We start from the raw sequence: 22,309 nt of genomic DNA on the forward strand, positions 1-22,309 counted from the left end.
AAATAGGACAAATTAGCTAACAACTGCAAGCTAGCTAGCTAAATTGCCATGAATGTTTAATGCTTTTCGACCTGTCCGCAAATTAATATAATTGGGTCAGAGTTTGTTTTGATATTACAACCTGCGTGTCGTGATCGTGTTTGGTGTGGGGGGTCAAGATCAATTTGCGCACGATGGGGCACGTGTGCGTCCAGTCTGGGTACGGTTTCAGATTAACATTGTTTTGTACTGTTCTATCTGTCATGGAAATGCAGAGGGTGGGAATAGGAGTGTTGCTCTGGACAGATATCAGTTTGAGTTCTCAAAACCTTGTATCTTGAAGTAACTTCAAGTTCAGCAGCATGCTGCTAGACAGGAATTTCACAGCACTGATGCCAACGAGAGAAGGTCTTGGCAGCTACTTTACCTGACATCTCTGATGGTTGGATCACAGACGCATCAATCTGACCAACGCTTCAATTGTTAACTACGCAAACACAGAATCCCACCCACTCAGCGAAGGTTGCTTAACTGTACAGATTTTACCATGCATTTTTAGCAGACAAATTGTCAAAGATATTGTGTTGATTTTGTTGTATAGAGAGTATTTTGTACAAAGGGATTTCATGCTTGTTTTGTCTTGTATTAATATTACTCATTGGAGAAGGACATTTTGTTTTGCTGGATTATTTAACCACTGTGTTTTCAAACATTGTAAATGATAGGGTTGCTGCCAGTTATTTAATAATGCTCTTTTAATGTTACGAAATATTGGTCACATATAACTGTTGTAAAGTTAACTAAAATAGATATTTATGATTTCTTTGTTTGGTTGCCACTTAATGTATAAATATGAAAAAGGCCGTATATGTATTTCCTGCAGTACTAACAAGCTGTGTTGTGTGATATCTTTTAATATAAAATTGCATTTGCATTTTAATGGAAATGTGGCACACTTCTTTTGTTGTCTCACAAGTTTGAAGCAATGGATCCTCCTCTCTGCAGATTTTACAGAAGCCCTGAAGTCCAAGGTTAAAAAGAAAGGAGAAAAAAAAACATACACTGTCATTGGAACGACTTAGTATCTAGTTTGAACGACTTAATTGTTATTTTGTCTCTATTAGGCCTCATCTGTTATGCAGCTTGTCAGACCCTGTAATGGTTGCTGCAGCCATTCATTCACTGATTCCATCCATTGATATGATTAATATTTGACGGTTCTTTAGGCCTATTTGGTGGTAACTATTTAGCCTACCCCACCCATAGTAGCCTATATCTAGTTTATATTAGGCTCCCGAGTGGCGCAGTGATCTAAGACACTGCATCCCAGTGCAAGAGGCGTCACTGCAGTACCTGGTTCAAATCCAGGCTACATCACATCTGGCCGTGATTGGGAGTCCCGTAGGGCGGTGCACAATTGGCCCAGTGTCGGCCGGGATAGGTAGGCCGTCATTGTAAATGTGAATTTGTTCTTAACTGACTTGCCTAGTAAAATTTAAAAAAAAATAAAAAAAAATACTTTTTTGGGGGGGGGATAGAAACACTATAATATAAATACATTTAATTAAGCTAAAATATCAGAAATAAATCGTAAATAATAAAAGATCGTATCAGTTTCTTTTCATAAATAAAAGGGAATAACGAATCTCAAATTAGAGTGGTTAGATGATTTGTGCACCAAAGCAAGCACCAACAAGCTTGTGTAATGAGCGTGTGAAATGTGCTCTATAAATTAGTTTATTTTTATTATTAGAAAGGCAAAAATTACATGTGTAAAGGCTTAATTTCACAAAGGAAAATTAATGGGAATATAGCCATAATATAAACAAGAGGAAGGAGAATGGAATATATTTGAAAAGTTTAAAATGGAATAATACAGTGCACTCGGACTCCACATTTTCAAAATTTTCTTACATTACACCCTTACACTAAAGTGTATTAAATGAATGTTTTTCCTCATCAATCTACACTCAATACCCCATAATGACAAAGCAAAAACAGGTTATTTTAATTTTAGCAACAAACAAAAAATAAACTACCGTATTAGAAATACTTATTTACATAAGTATTCAGACCCTTTGCTATGAGACTAACTTGAGCTCAGTCACATCCTGCTTCCATTGATCATCCTTGAGATGTTTCTACAACTTGATTGGAGTTCACCTGTGGTAAATTCAATTGATTGGACATGATTTGGAAAGGCACACACCTGTCTATATAAGGTCCCACGGTTGACAGTGCATGTTAGAGCGAAAATCAAACAATGAGGTCAAAGGAATTGTCTGTAAACCCCCGAGACAGGATTGTGTCGAGGCACAGATCTGGGGAAGGGTACCAACAAATGCAGCCTTGAAGGTCCCCAAGAACACAGTGGCCTCCATAATTCTTAAATGGAAGAAGTTTGGAATCACCAAGACTCTTCCTATAGCTGGCCGCCCGGCTAAACTGAGCAATGGACCATGAAAAACAAGATTATTTCGTCTGATAAAACCAAAATGTAACCCCTTGGCCTGAATGCCAATCATCACATCTGGAGGAAACCAGGCACCGCTCATCTCCTGGCCAATACCATCCCTACTGTGAAGCATGGTGGTGGCAGCATCATGCTGTGGGGACTGGGAGACTAGTCAGGATCGAGGGAAAGATGAACGGAGCAAAGTACAGAGATCCTTGATGAAAACCTGCTCCAGGACCTCAGACTGGGGCGAAGGTTCACCTTCCATCAGGACAATGACCCTAAGCACACAGCCAAGACAACGCAGGAGTGGCTTCGGGACAAGTCTCTGAATGTCCTTGAGTGGGCGAGCCAGAGCCCGGACTTGAACCCAATCTAAAATCTCTGGAGAGATCTGAAAATAGATATGGATTAACGCTCCCCATCCAACCTGCAGAGCTTGAAAGGATCAGCAGAGAAGAATGGGTGAATCTCCCAAAATACAGGTGTGCCAAGATTGTAGTGTCATACCCAGGAAGACTTGAGGCTGTAATCGCTGCCAAAGGTGCTTCAACAAAGTACTGAGTAAAGGGTCTGAATACTTATGTAAATGTGATATTTCCGGTTTTTATTTTTAATACATCTGCAAAAATTTCTAAACTATTTTTGCTTTGTCATTTAGGGGTATTGTGTGTAGACTGATGGGGGGGGGGGGGGGCGATTTAATCCATTTTAGAATAAGGCTGTAACCTAACAAAATGTGGAAAGAAGTGAAGGGGTCTGTTGAAGCCGAAATCTAATATATTTTAGTCGGGACTGGCACAGAGCCCAATAGGACATTGTCACAAAGCTACATAGTCATAGGCCTTCGCCTCACTGCTGGAGGGAATACATGGCCGTCCTTGATTGTTAGCTAGAAATAAATGTTTAATGAAATGTGTGTGGCACGAGGTAAACGGTTTTCGATCATAAGGGAATCGCTCAGACCGCACTTCCCAGTGCGGATAAGGACTACTTATCTCACACGCTCTGGCAGAGAAGTAGCCTATGTGAGCACTTTAACATTAGCCTAAACATACAGTTAAACTATTCGTCATCAATAGATTAATGAACTTCAGAGATGATAGACTAGTTTATGCTGCGAACAACATGCTTTTATTAGCCTACCAGAATTGCCTACAAAAAGGTTTGCTATAGGCCATCAATTAGAAAGGTTTAAATTGTTATCACCTACAGTTCACAGCAAGGTTATTTAGTTTTTTTATATCTACTTGTTTGAATATATAAATATCAATGCATTTATGTATATAAATATATATATATTAAAACAAATATATATATAAAAACACAAAATTATAACCTGCTGTGTGAATATATACACTGCTCAAAAAAATAAAGGGAACACTTAAACAACACAATGTAACTCCAAGTCAATCACACTTCTATGAAATCAAACTGTCCACTTAGGAAGCAACACTGATTGACAATAAATTTCACATGCTGTTGTGCAAATGAAATAGACAAAAGGTGGAAATTAAAGTCAATTAGTAAGACACCCCCAAAAAGGGAATGGTTCTGCAGGTGGTGACCACACACCACTTCTCAGTTCCTATGCTTCCTGGCTGATGTTTTGGTCACTTTTGAATGCTGGCGGTGCTCTCACTCTAGTGGTAGCATGAGACAGAGTCTACAACCGACACAAGTGGCTCAGGTAGTGCAGTTCATCCAGGATGGCACATCAATGCGAGTTGTGACAAAAAGGTTTGCTGTGTCTGTCAGCGTAGTGTCCAGAGCATGGAGGAGCTACCAGGAGACAGGCCAGTACATCAGGAGACGTGGAGGAGGCCATAGGAGGGAAACAACCCAGCAGCAGGACCGCTACCTCCGCCTTTGTGCAAGGAGGTGCACTGCCAGCGCCCTGCAAAATGACCTCCAGCAGGCCACAAATGTGCATGTGTCAGCATATGGTCTCACAAGGGGTCTGAGGATCTCATCTCGGTACCTAATGGCAGGCAGGCAACCTCTGACGAGCACATGGAGTGCTGTGCGGCCCCACAAAGAAATGCCACCCCACACCAGACTGACCCACCGCCAAACCGGTCATGCTGGAGGATGTTGCAGGCAGCAGAACGTTCTCCACGGCGTCTCCAGACTCTGTCATGTCTGTCACGTGCTCATGTGCTCAGTGTGAACCTGCTTTCATCTGTGAAGAGCACAGGGCGCCAGTGGCGAATTTGCCAATCTTGGTGTTCTCTGGCAAATGCCAAACGTCCTGCACGGTGCTGGGCTGTAAGCACAACCCCCACCTGTGGACGTCGGGCCCTCATACCACCCTCATGGAGTCTGTTTCTGACCGTTTTAGCAGACACATGCACATTTGTGGCTTGCTGGAGGTCATTTTGCAGGGCTCTGGCAGTGCACCTCCTGGTACAAAGGCGGAGGTAGCGGTCCTGCTGCTGGGTTGTTGCCCTCCTACGGCCTCCTCCACGTCTCCTGATGTACTGGCCTGTCTCCTGGTAGCGCTTCCATGCTCTGGACACTACGCTGACAGACACAGCAAACCTTTTTGCCACAACTCGCATTGATGTGCCATCCTGGATGAACTGCACTACCTGAGCCACTTGTGTGGGTTGTAGACTCCGTCTCATGCTACCACTAGAGTGAGAGCACCGCCAGCATTCCAAAGTGACCAAAACATCAGCCAGGAAGCATAGGAACTGAGAAGTTGTCTGTGGTCACCACCTGCAGAATCACTCCTTTTTTAGGGGTGTCATACTAATTGCCTATAATTTCCACCTTTTGTCTATTCCATTTGCACAACAGCATGTGAAATTTATTGTCAATCAGTGTTGCTTCCTAAGTGGACAGTTTGATTTCGCAGAAGTGTGATTGACTTGGAGTTACATTGTGTTGTTTAAGTGTTCCCTTTATTTTTTTGAGCAGTGTATATACAGTGGGGAGAACAAGTATTTGATACACTGCCGATTTTGCAGGTTTTCCTACTTACAAAGCATGTAGAGGTCTGTAATTTTTATCATTGGTACACTTCAACTGTGAGAGATGGAATCTAAAACAAAAATCCAGAAAATCACATTGTATGATTTTTAAGTAATTAATTTGCATTTTATTGCATGACATAAGTATTTGTTACATCAGAAAAGCAGAACTTAATATTTGGTACAGAAACCGTGTTTCCTGTAGTTCTTGACCAGGTTTGCACACACTGCAGCAGGGATTTTGGCCCACCATACAGACCTTCTCCAGATCCTTCAGGTTTCGGGGCTGTCGCTGGGCAATACGGACTGTCAGCTCCCTCCAAAGATTTTCTATTGGGTTCAGGTCTGGAGACTGGCTAGGCTACTCCAGGACCTTGAGATGCTTCTTACTCCTTAGTTGCCCTGGCTGTGTGTTTCGGGTCGTTGTCATGCTGGAAGACCCAGCCACGACCCATCTTCAATGCTCTTACTGAGGGAAGGAGGTTGTTGGCCAAGATCTCACGATACATGGCCCCATCCATCCTCCCATCAATATGGTGCAGTCGTCCTGTCCCCTTTGCAGAAAAGCATCCCCAAAGAATGATGTTTCCACCTCCATGCTTCACGGTTGGGATGGTGTTCTTGGGGTTGTACTCATCCTTCTTCTTCCTCCAAACACGGCGAGTGGAGTTTAGACCAAAAAGCTACATTTTTGTCTCATCAGACCACATGACCTTCTTCCATTCCTCCTCTGGATCATCCAGATGGTCATTGGCAAACTTCAGACGGGCCTGGACATGCGCTGGCTTGAGCAGGGGGGGGCTTGCGTGTGCTGCAGGATTTTAATCCATGACGGCGTAGTGTGTTACTAATGGTTCTTTGAGACTGTGGTCCCAGCTCTCTTCAGGTCATTGACCAAGTCCTGCTGTGTAGTTCTGGGCTGATCCCTCACCTTCCTCATGATCATTGATGCCCCACGAGGTGAGATCTTGCATGGGGCCCCAGACCGAGGGTGATTGATCGTCATCTTGAACTTCTTCCATTTTCTAATAATTGCGCCAACAGTTGTTGCCTTCTCACCAAGCTGCTTGCCTATTGTCCTGTAGCCCATCCCAGCCTTGTGCAGGTCTACAATTTTATCCCTCATGTCCTTACACAGCTCTCTGGTCTTGGCCATTGTGGAGAGGTTGGAGTCTGTTTGATTGAGTGTGTGGACAGGTGTCTTGTATACAGGTAACGAGTTCAAACAGGTGCAGTTAATACAGGTAATGAGTGGAGAACAGTAGGGCTTCTTAACTGCCTTGTTCGGGGGCAGGACAACAGATTTTTTACTTGTCAGCTCAGGGATTTGATCCAGCAACCTTTTGGTTACTGGCCCAACGGTCTAAACACAAGGCTACCTGCCGCCCCAACCTTGTGCTATCTTAAGTCTGCACAGACAACTAATGACCTTTTACACACTATCTGCTGACTTCCACGTATACAAAAAGGATGTGCTTCTCTATAAAATCTTTGAACCGGCACTGTTCGTTGATGTCACGCCCTGACCATAGAGAGCTGCTTATTCTCTGTGCTGGTTGGGGCGTGACAGTGACTAGGGTGGGTCATCTAGGTGTTTAATGATCTATGTTGGCCTGGTATGGTTCCCAATCAGAGGCAGCTGTTTATCGTTGTCTCTGATTGGGGACCCTATTTAGTCAGCAATTTCCCCGTTGTGCTTTGTGGGATCTTGACTATGGATAGTTGCATGTTAGCACTATTGTTAGCTTCACGTTTCGTTTTTCTTCTGTTCTGTTTGGTGAGTTTATTATTTATTAAACATGTGGAATTCTACACACGCTGCGCCTTGGTCCAATCATTAAAACGATCGTGACGGTTGAGCTTTTCGAAAATGCACCGTTGAGTGGAGAGTTTATTTTCCATTTTTGAAAATCTTATAATAAAGTGTAGTTTGAAAGAATCTGCAGTCTCTCTTCCCTTTCATTAGATATTACACGACAACACCTTCTCATTCAAGGGATTATCATTATTTTTACAATTTTCTGTAGAATAATAGTGAAGACATCAAAACTATGAAATAAGACATGGAATCATGTAGTAACCAAAAAGTGTTAAACAAATCAAAATTATTTTATATTTGAGATTCTTCAAAGTAGCCACCTTTTGCCTTGATGACAGCTTTGCACACTTGGCATTCTCTCAACCAGCTTCTTGAGGTAGTCACCTGGAATGCATTTCAATTAAGAGGTGTGCCTTGTCAAAGTTCAAGGAATTTATTTCCTTCTGAATGCCTTTGGGACAATCAGGCCAATACCCTAGATAGAGTTGCACCCCTAAAAACTAAAAACATTTGTCATAAGAAACTAGCTCCCTGGTATACAGAAAATACCCGAGCTCTGAAGCAAGCTTCCAGATAATTGGAACGGAAATGGCGCCACACCAAACTGTAAGTCTTCCGACTAGCTTGGAAAGACAGTACCGTGCAGTATCGAAGAGCCCTCTGCTGCTCGATCATCCTATTTTTCCAACTTAATTGAGGAAAATAAGAACAATCCGAAATGTATTTTTGATACTGTTGCAAAGCTAATTAAAAAGCAGCATTCCCCAAGAGAGGATGGCTTTCACTTCAGCAGTAATAAATTCAACTTCTTTGAGGAAAATATTTAAATCTGTGTATTCCTCCAAAGCTCAGTTGTCCTGAGTCTGCACAACTCTGCCAGGACCTAGGATCAAGAGAGACACTCAAGTGTTTTAGTACTATATCTCTTGACACAATGATGAAAATAATCATGGCCTCTAAACCTTCAAGCTGCATACTGAACCCTATTCCAACTAAACTACTGAAAGAGCTGCTTCCTGTGCTTGGCCCTCCTATGTTGAACATAATAAACGGCTCTCTATCCACCGGATGTGTACCAAACTCACTAAAAGTGGCAGTAATAAAGCCTCTCTTGAAAAAGCCAAACCTTGACCCAGAAAAGATAAAATACTATCGGCCTATATCGAATCTTCCATTGCGCTCAAAAATCTTTGAAAAAGCTGTTGCACAGCAACTCACTGCCTTCCTGGAAACAAACAATGTATACGAAATGCTTCAGTCTGGTTTTAGACCCCATCATAGCACTGAGACTGCACTTGTGAAGGTGGTAAATTACCTTTTAACGGCGTCAGACCAAGGCTCTGCATCTGGCCTCGTGCTCCTAGACCTTAGTGCTGCTTTTGATACCATCGATCACCACATTCTTTTGGAGAGATTGGAAACTAAAATTGGTCTACACGGACAAGATCTGGCCTGGTTTAGTTAGATCTTATCTCTCGGGAAGATTTCAGTTTGTCTCTGTGAATGGTTTGTTCTCTGACAAATCAACTGTAAATTTCGGTGTTCCTCAAGGTTCCGTTTTAGGACCACTATTCTTTTCACTATATATTTTACCTCTTGGGGATGTCATTCGAAAACATATTGTTAACTTTCACTGCTATGCGGATGACACACAGCTGTACATTTCAATGAAACATGGTGAAGCCCCAAAATTGCCCTCTAGAAGCCTGTGTTTCAGACATAAGGAAGTGGATGACTGCAAACGTTCTACTTTTAAACTCGGACAGAGATCCTTGTTCTATGTCTCAAGTAACAAAGAGATCTTCTGTTGAATCTGACAATTAATCTTGATGGTTGTACAGTCGTCTCAAATAAAACTGTGAAGGACCTCTGCGTTACTCTGGACCCTGATCTCTCTTTTTTAACGAACATATCAAGACTGTTTCAAGGACAGCTTTTTTCCATCTACGTAACATTGCAAAAATCAGAAACTTTCTGTCCAAAAATGATGCAGAAAAATTAATCCATGCTTTTGTTACTTCTAGGTTAAACTACTGCAATGCTATACTTTCCAGGTTCCCGGATAAAGCACTAAATAAACTTCAGTTAGTGCTAAATACAGCTGCTAGAATCCTGACTAGAACAATTTTTTTTTATCATATTATTCCAGTGCTAGCCTCACGACACTGATTTCCTGTTAAGGCAAGGGTGATTTCAAGGTTTTACTGGTAACCTACAAAGCATTACATGGGCTTGCTCCTACCCATCTTTCCGATTTGGTCCTGCCGTACATACCTACACGTACGCTACAGTCACAAGACGCAGACCTCCTAATTGTCCCTAGAATTTCTAAGCAAACAGCTGGAGGCAGGGCTTTCTCCTATAGAGCTCAATTTTTATGGAATGGTCTGCCTACCCATGTGAGAGACGCAGACTCGGTCTCAACTTTTAAGTCTTTACTGAAGACATATCTTCAGTGGGTCATATGATTGAGTGTAGTCTGGCCCAGGAGTGTGAAGGTGAACGGAAAGGCTCTGGAGCAACGAACCACCCTTGCTGTCTCTGCCTGGCCGGTTCCCCTCTCTCCACTGGGATTCTCTGCCTCTAACCCTATTACAGGGGCTGAGTCACTGGCTTACAGGTGCTCTTTCATGCCGTCCCTAAGAGGGGTGCGTCACTTGAGTGGGTTGAGTCACTGACGTGGTCTTCCTGTCTGGGTTGGCGCCCCCCCTTGGGTTGTGCCGTGGCGGAGATCTTTGTGGGCTATACTCGGCCTTGTCTCAGGATGGTAAGTTGGTGGTTGAAGTGCCCCTCTAGTGGTGTGGGGGCTGTGCATTGGCAAAGTGGGTGGGGTTATATCCTGCCTGTTTGGCCCTGTCCAGGTGTATCATCAGATGGGGCCACAGTGTCTCCTGACCCCTCCTGTCTCAGCCTCCAGTATTTATGCTGCAGTAGTTTGTGTCGGGGGGCTAGGGTCAGTCTGTTATATCTGGAGTACTTCTCCTGTCTTATCCGGTGTCCTGTGTGAATTTCAGTATGCTCTCTCTAATTCTCTCTTTCTTTCTCTCTCTCGGACCACCATACCTCAGGACTACCTGGCATGATGACTCCTTCCTGTCCCCAGTCCACCTGGCCGTGCTGCTGCTCCAGTTTCAACTGTTCTGCCTGCGGCTATGGAACCCTGACCTGTTTACCGGACGTGCTACCTGTCCCAGACCTGCTGTTTTCAACTCTCTAGAGACAGCAGGAGCGGTAGAGATACTCTTAATGATCGGCTATGAAAAGCCAACTGACATTTTCTCCTGAGGTGCTGACTTGTTGCACCCTCGGCAACTATTGTGATTATTATTATTTGACCATGCTGGTTATTCATGAACATTTGAACATCTTGGCCATGTTCTGTTATAATCTCCACCCGGCACAGTCAGAAGCGGACTGGCCACCCCTCATAGCCTGGTTCCCCTAGGTTTCTTCCTAGGTTTTGGCCTTTCTATGGAGTTTTTCCTAGCCACCGTGCTTCTACACCTGCATTGCTTACTGTTTGGGATTTTAGGCTGGGTTTCTGTACAGCACTTTGAGATATCAGCTGATGTAAGAAGGGCTATATAAATACATTTGATTTGATTTGAAAAAGGACACTGACATCGTGAGGACAACCAGAGAGTTGCACCAGAGAAGTGTGTCATTGAGAAGCCTAAACGGTCCACGCGGAGACTCCTCGGAGACCTTCAAAACGTAATTACATCATTATATTCTGACCGATAAGAGCGGCAGTTCGGGGCAAGGTTAGGGTTAAAATAAGCATAGCTGACAAATGCACCCAAATGTATATTTCTCTCGTGTACTTTCTCTTTTTCGCTCTCTTTCAAATCCCCATTTTGGGTAACACGCGTCATAGTGTGTTGACCCGTTGTACTAAGTTCTAATCAATAGCCTAGACTGTGTTTTGTGTATGTGTATCTTTTATTATCAGTTTAGCTATCTAGTAAATAATTAATCAACTAAAATTGGTGTGGTACGAACTCATTGGTGGGACTCGGATGTGTGCAGATTCCCGGATTATGCGACGTTCAGAATGAGACTGTAGAGTTAATTGATTAATTAGTGACTGTTGTAAAATCGATATTCTTTGAGTTAATTTTCCCATGGTGCCCCAGGTTAATAAGTTAATAATTGCCTGATTTATTTAATCACGCAATTATAAACCGTTAATCATTCGATGAGCAGCAGTTGTCACATTAACTAATACAACGTCACGACAGCAGTATGGGGATGGCTCCACCTAGCCTTCCAGTGAACTTAGGGTATAATTCTGGTTCCATCAGAATCTACAAGCAACAAATGGGTAGGAGCGATTGGCTGATTTCAGACCAGGCCATTGTTTCCCGAAACAATCAACTGGCCATGGGTTGGCCATTTTGAGGTGAGGTCCTATCTTATTTTGTTGAACCTTGATCTAGTCCTACTTTACTCTTGTCTTACTATCTCAACACACACAGGAGATCTCCTCCACAAAAACAGCCTGTTCTCAACCTCTCCTATCAACACACCATGTGGCATATCTAAATGATATAGCAATAACCACAATGATCCTTCAAAGAGGCACTACTTGAAAAAGACACCAGTCTCCCCCTGCCTTGTACTTCCTAGTCAGAGCACTTCTGTAATAGACTGAGGCTTTCCTTTACAACTACATCTCCCATCATCCATTTCCTAGACATCATCCTATTTCCTACAAACCTTTCATGTCCTTTTTGTGAGGGACAGAGGTAATTCCCTTGTATGTTACCGGGGTAACAGCTTTAGTAAGCGTCCTTATCTTATACCCAGCTATCTGAATAGCAACCCCATCTGAACTCTCAATATGAACTCTAATTTCGTTTTGAAACGGAGCATGAGAAGAACTATGAGGCAGTCCACAGTGACCCTTCCTTCCTGCAAATTAGAAGGCTAAAACATCCTTAAAAGCAAGCCAAAGCGGTTGACTGGAAACTGTGGTCCATCTCTTTGTTTCTGGTCATGGAATTACAATACTGTAATTCAATGAAGGAGTGTATCCTTCATGATTTATCAAGAATCAGTCTTCCCACAAATAAAACAACAACTAGGGTCATGTTCAGCACAAACAAACGGAAGCATTTTCAAACAGAAAACAGCGTGAGCACTTTTATTGGTAGGAACCTCCGTTTTATAAATGTTCTCTTGATTCCTTAATGTGAATATATTTTTAATGGTTCTGACAGTGTACACGAGATAATACCAAAGGCTTTGCAGCATATTAAAGACACTATTCCTGGTCAACAGTGTGACCCTAATGCTTACTTGTTTACTTGTTTTTATGGTTGGGGTAGGGTAATCTGATCAATGATCATTAGTTACCTTCGACCACAGGACTCTCCAGTGAGGCCTTATCACCCTCCCCAAACATGTAGAATCACTGTTTCCCTCACGCAATGTATCACACCAAAATGAGAGATTCCATAGAATTAGGGATTAGAATACTCAAATACTAGTAATTTAATAGGATCTTTATGGCAGGTTCATTACTTTATTGATTTATTTTCCCTGACCTCCATTTGTTGTTACCTTAGTGACTACTGGTTTTTCTGGGGTTCACCAAGTCCACAAAGCCCAGTGTTCTACCTGGTATCCAAGCTCCAAGTCTACAAAGTCCAGTGTTCTACCTGGGATCCAAGCTCCAAGTCTACAAAGCTCAGTGTTCAACCTGGGATTTAAGCTCCAAGTCCACAAAGCCCAGTGTTCTACCTGGGATTCAAGCTCCAAGTCCACAAAGCCCAGTGTTCTACCTGGGATTCAAGCTCTAAGTCCACAAAGATTAGTCTCAGACTACTCCAGTCCAGGTCACTATGATTTGAGCATTGTGCTTTGAGTGGACAGCCTGAGGACACCATAGGCACATTAACTTCCTCATCAGTGGCTCCATTTTGCATATTTTGCGACTCTCTCTTCAACTTCTCCACTATGTTTGGTCAACTACTTGTTCAATCTTCATACTGTTTGACATATTTGGATAAACAGTAGACACCAATACCTCTCCTTCTTTCTCTCTCTCTCCATCTTTTTGTCAGATGTATTAGTTCATATTTGTTAGAAATGTTTTCTCCGTCATGCAACTTTATGTCATGATAAACTGTAATGTACAGGGTTGTGGTGGAAGTCGGGGCGGGTGCTATTCCAGGTAAATATCCTCTGTCGGACAGGAGTAATCTACAAATTCCTTATAGTACAACTGGAAGGCTTTCCTGTAGAAGAGACAAGAGGGGAGAACAGATCGGGGGTGGGGGGGTAGATAAAAAGAAAGGTTATTCAATCACTCAGTTCCTTACCTGACAGGTATGGCAACTCTCTACAGAAACATACACTCAGTGGTCAGTTTATTAGGTACACCCATCCTGCACCGGGTCGGAGCCCCCTTTGCCTCCAGAACAGCCTTAATTCTTTGTGGCATGGAAACTTTGCTCAATTGGTAGCAAAGGACCTAACGTGTGCCACGAAAACATTTCACACACCATTGCACCACCGCTACCAGGCTGTACCGTTGACACCAAGCAGGATGGGGCCATGGAGTCATGCTACTTACGCCAAGTCCTGACACTGCCCACAGCAAGATGCTACAGGAAGCGGAATTCATTGCACCAGGTGATGTTTTTCCACTCCTCAATTGTCCAGTGTTGGTGATCGAGTGCCCACTGGTGCCACTTCTTGTTTTTAGCTGATTGGAGTGGAACCCGATGTGGTGTGGTTGTCTGCTGCAATAGCCCATCCGTGACAAGGACTGACGATTTGTTTGTACCGAGATGCTGTTCTGAACACCTCTGTTGTACTGTGCTGTTATTTGCCTTTGGCCCACATGTAAGCTTGCACGATTCTTGCCATTCTCCTTCGACCTCTCTCATCAACGAGGAGTTTTCGCCCACAGCACTGTCGCTAACTAGATGTTTTTAGTTTGTCGCAATCATTCTCGGTAAACTATGGACACTGTTGTGTGTGAAAAGCCCAGGAGGCCTGCTGTTTCTGAGATACCGGAACCGGCGCGCCTGACACAGACAATCATACTGTGCTCAAGGTCGCTTAGGTCACTCGTTTTGCCCACTCTAACGCTCAATCAAACAGTAACTGAATGACTCAATGCTTGTCTGACTGCATTATACAGCAAGCCATGTGACTCACTGTCTAGGAGCGAAACATTTTCGTGAACGGGAAGGTGTACCTAATAAACTGGCCTCTGAGTGTACTGGGTCAACTGCAACCAACAGGCAGAATTTGGCGCTGGATTTCTTAAAACGCTACTAACAGGAGATTACATGTTAAAACATTTGCTTGCAACCAAAAACCCACAAAAATTAACTAGCAGATCAGTTGATGCATGTTGTCAGTGTTTCAAAAGAGTTAGATGCCAGACAGCTGCGTCTAGGTTCTCTACTCTTGGCCCAATGAAGTATTGGGAACGTTGAAAATAGCAAGGCTGGTAATTAATAACACCTATTTATTCTTAGAATATGAGTACAGTAAACCCGAGCAGTGTATAGTTAAGTACCTTATAGTTCAGTAGAGTAGAGTATAGTTCAGTAGAGTAGAGTATAGTTCAGTAAAGTAGAGTACAGTACTGTACTGAAGTGAACTATTCTCTACTGTACTCTACTATCCTGTACTGAACTATACTTTACTCAAGTTTACTGTACAGTAGAGTACAATAGTGTATAGTTCAGTAGAGTACAATGCAATATAGTTCAGTACAGTTCAGTACAGTACAGTAGAGTATAGTTCACTTCAGTACCATACTCTACTCTACTGAACTATACTGCACTGGACTATTTTGTACTGTACTGCACTGAACTATACTCTAGAGAATACAGTATGTTATAGTACAGTAGAGTACAGACTGTACTGCACTCTACTGAACTCTGCTCTACTTTTCTATACTGTACTGAACTATACTCTACTCAAGTTAATTGTACAGTAGAGTACATTACAGTAATGTGCAAGACAGTACATTATAAATACCTATGTTTGGGCCACAGAATATCATTTGTAATTTGACACCTTGATTATACTATAATTAATACACATATATATTATATTAACTCAATCATGAATGGCTTGATTAAGTTACTAATTTTAGATGTAGGCAGTTCAGGAATACTTTATTTTCTCCTTTTAATAAGAAATGACCATACTGTATTAAGACGTCTTTATTAATGGATAAAATAAATTTGAAATGAAAAGTAAACCAACACAAGCTTTACATTAGTAAAATTAGTAAAGTAAAGATATTAGGTTTAATTTATACCGATGACAATACCCACCAGAGGGCTAAATAGTCTAGAACAATGTTGGAAGCAAACAGGACTTAAAGGTCAACTGCCCATTAGAACCACACTTCTCTGGGTTTAAACGGCTTATGTGGCATAAATATGAATATAAACATTAATTACAGTGTCAAAATTGACTACAAAGTGTAAATAGGATCATTTTGGTCATAAAGTCAGTCTCGTACAAAACTGAGTTTTGTAAGTTAGTTTGTTACGACTTACTGAAGGGTTGGGTATGGCATAATTACATGCCCACTTTTGCCAATGATGGCCAATTGCCCAGAAACAACGCGTTGTGGTCCGCACCCAGCTATCATTTAGCTATGTGGACATTTGTTGTCAAGTCAAAGTGCAACACAAGCACATTTAGCTCGGCAAATAGGAGTTAAAATGGGCTTCCATAAAGTTGATCCAAACCTTCAATGCATTTCAACAATATGATAGATTTGATCCGACACGGTCACTTCTGCTGTTAGCAAGATAGGCCAGCTACGATACCACATATTAAAAGGGGAATGATACTATACCTAGCTAAATACAGTGCCTTGAGAAAGGATTCACACAACTTGACATTTACCAAATTATGTCATGCTACTGCCTAATTTAAAAATTGATTCAATTGAGATTTTAGGTCACTGGTCTACACAAAATAGCCCATAATGTCAAAGTGCAAAATGTTCAATTTTTTTTAAACAAATTAATAAAACATTTAAAGCTGAAAGAAGTCAGTAAGTATTCAAACCCTTTGTTATGGCAAGCCTAAGTACAGGATAAAAAAATGTCCTTAACAAGTCACATAAGTTGCATGGACATCTGTGCAATAATAGTGTTTAACATGATTTTTGAAGGAGTATCTCATCTTTGTACCCCACACATAAAGTTATCTAGTTATCTAGTTATCTATCTTAGTCAAGCAATGCATTTAGAACACAGATTCAACCACAAAGACCCGGGAGGTTTTCCAATGCCTCACAAAGAAGAGCACGTATTGGTAGATTAGTAAAAAAAAGAGGACATTGAATATCCCTTTGAACATGGTGAAGTTATTAATTACACTTTGGATTGTGCATTAATATACCCAGTCACTACAAAGATACAGGCGTCCTTCCCAACTCAGTTGCTGGAGAGGAAGGAAACCGCATATGGATTTCACCATGAGGCCAATGGTGACTTTAACACTTCTTATGGCTCAGGGGCAGTATTGAGTAGCTTGGATGAAAAGGTGCCCAGAGGTGCCCAGAGTAAACTGCCTGCTCCTCAGTCCCAGTTGCGAATATATGCATATTATTATTAGTATTGGATAGAAAACACTCTGAAGTTTCTAAAACTGTTTGAATGATGTCTGTGAGTATAACAGCACTGATATGGCAGGCAAAAACCTGAGAAGAAAATCCAACCAGGAAGTGGTAAATCTGAGGTTTGTAGGTTTTCAACTCATCGCCTATCGAATACACAGTGGGTTATGGGTCATTTTGCACTTCCAAGGGCTTCCACTAGATGCCAACAGTCTTTAGAACCTTGTCTGATGCTTCTACTGTGAAGGGGGGCCGAATGAGAGAGGATTGAGTAAGGTCTACCATGACCTGAACATGCGCTGACCATGTGCGTTCATGTGAGAGCGAGCACTGTTCCATCACACTTCTGAAGACAAAGGAATTCGCCGGTTGGAACATTATTGAATATTTATGGTAAAAACATCCTAAAGATTGATTCAATACATTGTTTGACATGTTTCTACTGACTGTTACGGAACTTTTTGACATTTCGTCTGCTTTTAGTGAATGCGCTTCGTGATCTTTGGATTTGTTTACCAAACGCGCTAACAAAAGTAGCTATTTGGACATAAATGATGGACATTGACAAATCAAACATTTATTGTGGAACTGCGATTCCTGGGAGTGCATTCTGATGAAGATCATCAAAGGTAAGTGAATATTTATAATGTTATTTCTGACTTCTGTTAAATATAACAGGATATATTTTTGTCTTGATTGGGCTCTGAGCGCCGACCTCAGATTATTGCATGGTTTGCTTTTTCCGTAAAGCTTTTTTGAAATCTGACACAGCGGTTGCATTGAGGAGAAGTGGATCTAAAATTCCATGCGTAACACTTGATCTTTGATCAACGTTTATTTTGAGTATTTCTGGAAATTGATGTGGCTCTCTGCAAAATCCCCGGATGTTTATGGAAATACTGAACATAACGCGCCAATGTATACTGAGATTTTTTTATATAAATATGAACTTTACCGAACAAAACAAACATTTATTGTGTAACATGAAGTCCTATGAGTGTCATCTGATGATGATCATCAAAGGTTAGTGATTCATTTTATCTCTTTCTGCTTTTTGTGACTCCTGTCCTTGGCTGGAAAAATGGCTGTGTTTTTCTGTGATTTGGCGGTGACCTAACATAATTGTTTGTGGTGCTTTTGCTGTAAAGCCCTTTTGAAATCGTACACTGTGGTGGGATTAACAACAAGACTACCTTGAAAATGGTATAAGATACATGTACTGTATGTTTAAATATGAGATTTCTGTTGTTTGAATTTGGCGCCCTGCACTTTCACTGGCTGTTGTCATATCGGTCCCGTTAATGGGATTGCAGCCCTAAGAAGTTTTAAAGTAATACTGCAAGAATTGGGGCAAAGCAATTCACTTTTTTAAAACCGGCTGCGCGCGTGCGCCATCATGCGCTACTGTGCATAAATGTATTTTGCCCCCCCACACCAAATGCGATCACGACATGCAGGTCGTAAAATATCAAAACAAACTCTGAACAAATGACATTAATTTGGGGACAGGTCGAAAAGCATTAAACATGTATGGTAATTTAGCTAGTTAGCTTGCACTTGCTAGCTAACGTTAATTTGTCCTATTAGCTAGCTTGCTGTTGCTAGCTAATTTGTCCTGGGATATAAACATTGAGTTGTTATTTTACCTGAAATGCACAAGGATCTCTACTCTGACAATTAATCCACACATAAAACGGCCAACCGAATCGTTTCTAGTCATCTCTCCTCCTTCCAGGCCTTTTCATCATTTAAATTATATGGCGATCGCATCTAAACTTTCATTGTATTACCATGACTACCGGCAAAAAAGTTTGTCTTTCTATCACCCACGTGGGTATAACCAATGAGGAGATGGCACGTGGGTATCTGCTTCTATAAAACAATGAGGAGATGGCACGTGGGTACCTGCTTCTATAAACCAATGAGGAGGTGGGAGAGGCAGGACTTGCAGCGCGATCTGCGTCAGAAATAGGAATGAATTCTATTTTAGCCCTTGGCGTTGCAGATGCTCGTTGGCGCACGCGAGCAGTGTGGGTGTAATAATTGAATAACATGGATTTCTAAATTTATTTTGCGACGCTCGCACACACGACGTGTCCGGTCTGGTCAGCATGTTAGAGACTTACAGAGAAAGAATCACAGCTGTAATTGCTGCACAAGGTGATTATAACATGTATTGACTCAGGGTGTGAATACCTATGTAACTCAGAGTTAAAGTAATTTAAATGTTGAAAGATAATGATGAAATAATTCCCACTCTGAAACCTTATAACTATGAAATTGACTAGAATCATAAAGTTATAATTAATGATGTGTGTAGTTTTAGTCAGAATTAGGGTAAAACAATATAACAATATGTCTCTACAGTATCTTAAACACAGACTGTCTGAGCAAGATTCGGTGCCGACCTTGGCTAGGGGCCACAGAGAGATTGGGGAAAGGACAGGGAGTGATTCTCACGGGCCCTAATCTTTGTCGGCTGGGTAGCAGGACAGTGTGTGCAGGACAGTGTGTGCGTAGGATACCTACTGTTTGTGTGCAAATGTATGTGCGTATGAATTCTGTTTGTGTGCAAGAGTATGTGCGTAAGGAGCTAGTATAAAATGAATGGTTTTGTACAACTAACCAGCGCTCTCGTGAATAAACATTTGACTATTGTAGACTGGGCCTCTGTCTGTTTTCATTCCAGTATCTTACAAATCCTGGTTAGCAGACTGAGTAGTTTAATCGAATTGGGTTATGAACCTGAGAACATAATTCTCATGACACTAAGATATCTTTGTACTCAATTTTCAATACATTTGCAAAAATGTAAAAAAACACGTTTTCATTTTGTAGGGTATTGTGTGTGGATGGATGAGAAAAATATATATTTGTTCAAGGCATAACACAATACAATGTGAAATAAGTCAAGGGGTATGAATACTTTCTGAAGGCAGTGTACAAACGAATGTGTAATGTGCATTTAAGAGGAAGATATGCATAGCTCACGTTAGCTAGCGTTAACTGTAGCCCATTTGGAATTTAGGGACAATACAGGGCAGGCACTTGGATAGTAGCTTGCTATTTAATCATAGGATGTAGCTAGCCAACTCATTTCAATCCGTAAAAATATATAACCAAAACCTGAATATGCAAGTTAGGTAGCTGGCTAACATTTGGGGGCTTCATCTGCTAACCTGAAACAACATGCCTGTTCTCCTAAAAGTTTATTGTGTATTTTCTAGGGCAAAAATAAATGAAGGATGGTACTTGTCTACTACAAATATAGCTATGGCTCCGGCAGCAAATAGCAGAGGACATCTAAAGCCATTACATAATTTTTGGGAATATTCCAAGCTGTTTAAAGGCACAGTCAACTTCGTGTTTGTAAACTTCTGACCCACTGGAATTGATACAGTGAAATATAAGTGAAATAATCTCTCTGTAAACAATTGTTGGAAAAATGTCCTGTGTCATGCACAAAGTACATGTCCTAACCGACTTGCCAAAACTGTAAGTATTGCTATGAGACTTGTTTCTACACCTTGATTACACCACCAGCTGTGGTAAATTCAATTGATTGGACATGATTTGGAAAAGCACACACCTGTCTATATAAGATCCCACAGTTGACAGTACATGTCAGAGCAAAAACCAAACCATGAGGTCAAATGAATTGTCTGTAGAACTCTGAAACAGGATTGTGCCGAGGCACAGAAGGGTACCAGGTTTGAGGGACAGATGAACGGAGCAAAGTACAGGACCTCAGTCTGGGGTGAAGGTTCACCTTCCAATAGCACAACGACCCTAAGTACACAGCCAAGACAACGCAGGAGTGGCTTCGGGACTTGTCTCTGAATGTCCTTGAGTGGCCCAGCCAGAGCCTGGACTTGAACCTGGTCGAACATCTCTGGATAAACCTGAAAATAGCTGTGCAGCGACACTCCCAATCCAACCTGACAGATCTTGAGAGGATCTGCAGAGAAGAATGGGAGAAACTACCCAAATACAGGTGTGCCAAGCATGTAGCTCCATACCCAAGAATACACAAGGCTGTAATCGTTGCCGAAGGTGCTTCAACAAAGTACTTACTGATGTAAATGTGATATTTCATTTTTTCATTAACATTATATATATATATATATCTTTCACCTATTTTTGCTTTGTCATTATAGGTTATTGTGTGTAGATATTATTTTTTTTTATACATTTTAGAATAAGGCTGTAACGTAACAAAATGTGGAAAAAGTCAAGGGATCTGAATACTTTCCGAACGGACTGTACATATAATTATATTCCGGACTCTGACCTTGCTCGTTATAATATTTAGGTTTGGTTTTGTTAGGTATTACTGCACTCTTGGAGCTACGAACATAAGCATTGCGCTACACCCGCGATAACCTCTGCAAAATGTGTACGCTACCAATACAATTTATTTTGAAGTCCACAACTTCAAAACATTGTTCTCTCCTTAGCAAAGCTACCTTACTCGCTGTACTCATTACTGCACCCAAGAAACACCCACATCAAACCACACCCCCAAGATAACTCTTGTACGCCTTCCGCATTTCTTAATGACGAGGCCAAAAAAACGAGGCCAAATCACAAAGTGCAGTCGCCCTTTAAACACTGACATTAGCTTTAGGGAGCGATAATATAATGGCCAATAGTAGTTGCAATTGAGATCAATTGTTCCTGTGAACTTAGCGCATATTGGTGGTTTAACGAGAGATCGCCTCGTGTTGAGACAATGTTCAATGTTGGTTGTAATTGACCCACTATGGCTAAGAATCTCTTGAATCCTCTGACAATATAAAAGTGACATGATATGTATATATTTTTTAAGCCAGAAACAAACAAGTCCTCAAACCTCACCCAACAGACTCTGCCAGGGGTTTAGTAGAATCTTCAGACACAAACACATGACAGGCAAATCTCTGGTCAGCTGGGTGTTTTGTGATGAAGCCAAAGTACCTAAGGGGATACCATACAAGCCACACATGGGTAAAAAAATAAGATGAAAATACAGGGGTCAGAGGAGCGAAACCCCAGAGGGAACCAGGTTCCGGGAATAAAATTATTTTGAAATGTACACATGCAGATTTTACAATGGAAGGTACCCAGAGTGATTTTTCTTCTCCATTTCCTCCACTGCTTGCGCTATGACTCTCCCAAAAAGCACATTTTCATTTGAATACAGTGAGCATGACTGACAAAATTTCATCCAGCCCCAGGTACTTACTTGCTGTTCTTAGGGTGATAGCCACAGAAGGAAACATCCTTCAACTGGAAGAAGTGGCTGCACTGGTTACTCTGTGATGACAGACAGACACACATCTATATTATAAACTAGTGGTGGATTTGCGTACTTAAATTTTGGACGGACTTTCTTCATTTTGGGCTCAACATAAGTGCATCGTCTGGTACCATGGGGAGGGGGGGGGGGGTAACAATGGGAAACTGTGATGTCACAAGGCAATGCACACTACATA

At 41.7% G+C, this 22,309-nt stretch overlaps 1 protein-coding gene across 1 annotated transcript in view; it reads right to left on the reverse strand.

Annotated features, from left to right (window-relative positions):
* Nucleotides 1–12,345: 12,345 nt before the first annotated feature.
* Nucleotides 12,346–22,309, reverse strand: part of LOC129834113 (C-Jun-amino-terminal kinase-interacting protein 1-like) — an 88,645-nt gene continuing 78,681 nt past the window's right edge. Inside the window, exon 12 of the mRNA XM_055898864.1 lies at nt 12,346–13,470. Coding sequence (XP_055754839.1) covers nt 13,398–13,470 — 73 coding nt within the window. The 3' untranslated portion in view covers nt 12,346–13,397. The remainder of the gene's footprint in view (nt 13,471–22,309) is intronic.

Source organism: Salvelinus fontinalis, chromosome 35 (genome assembly GCF_029448725.1).
Source record: "Salvelinus fontinalis isolate EN_2023a chromosome 35, ASM2944872v1, whole genome shotgun sequence".
Lineage (NCBI taxonomy): Eukaryota > Metazoa > Chordata > Actinopteri > Salmoniformes > Salmonidae > Salvelinus > Salvelinus fontinalis.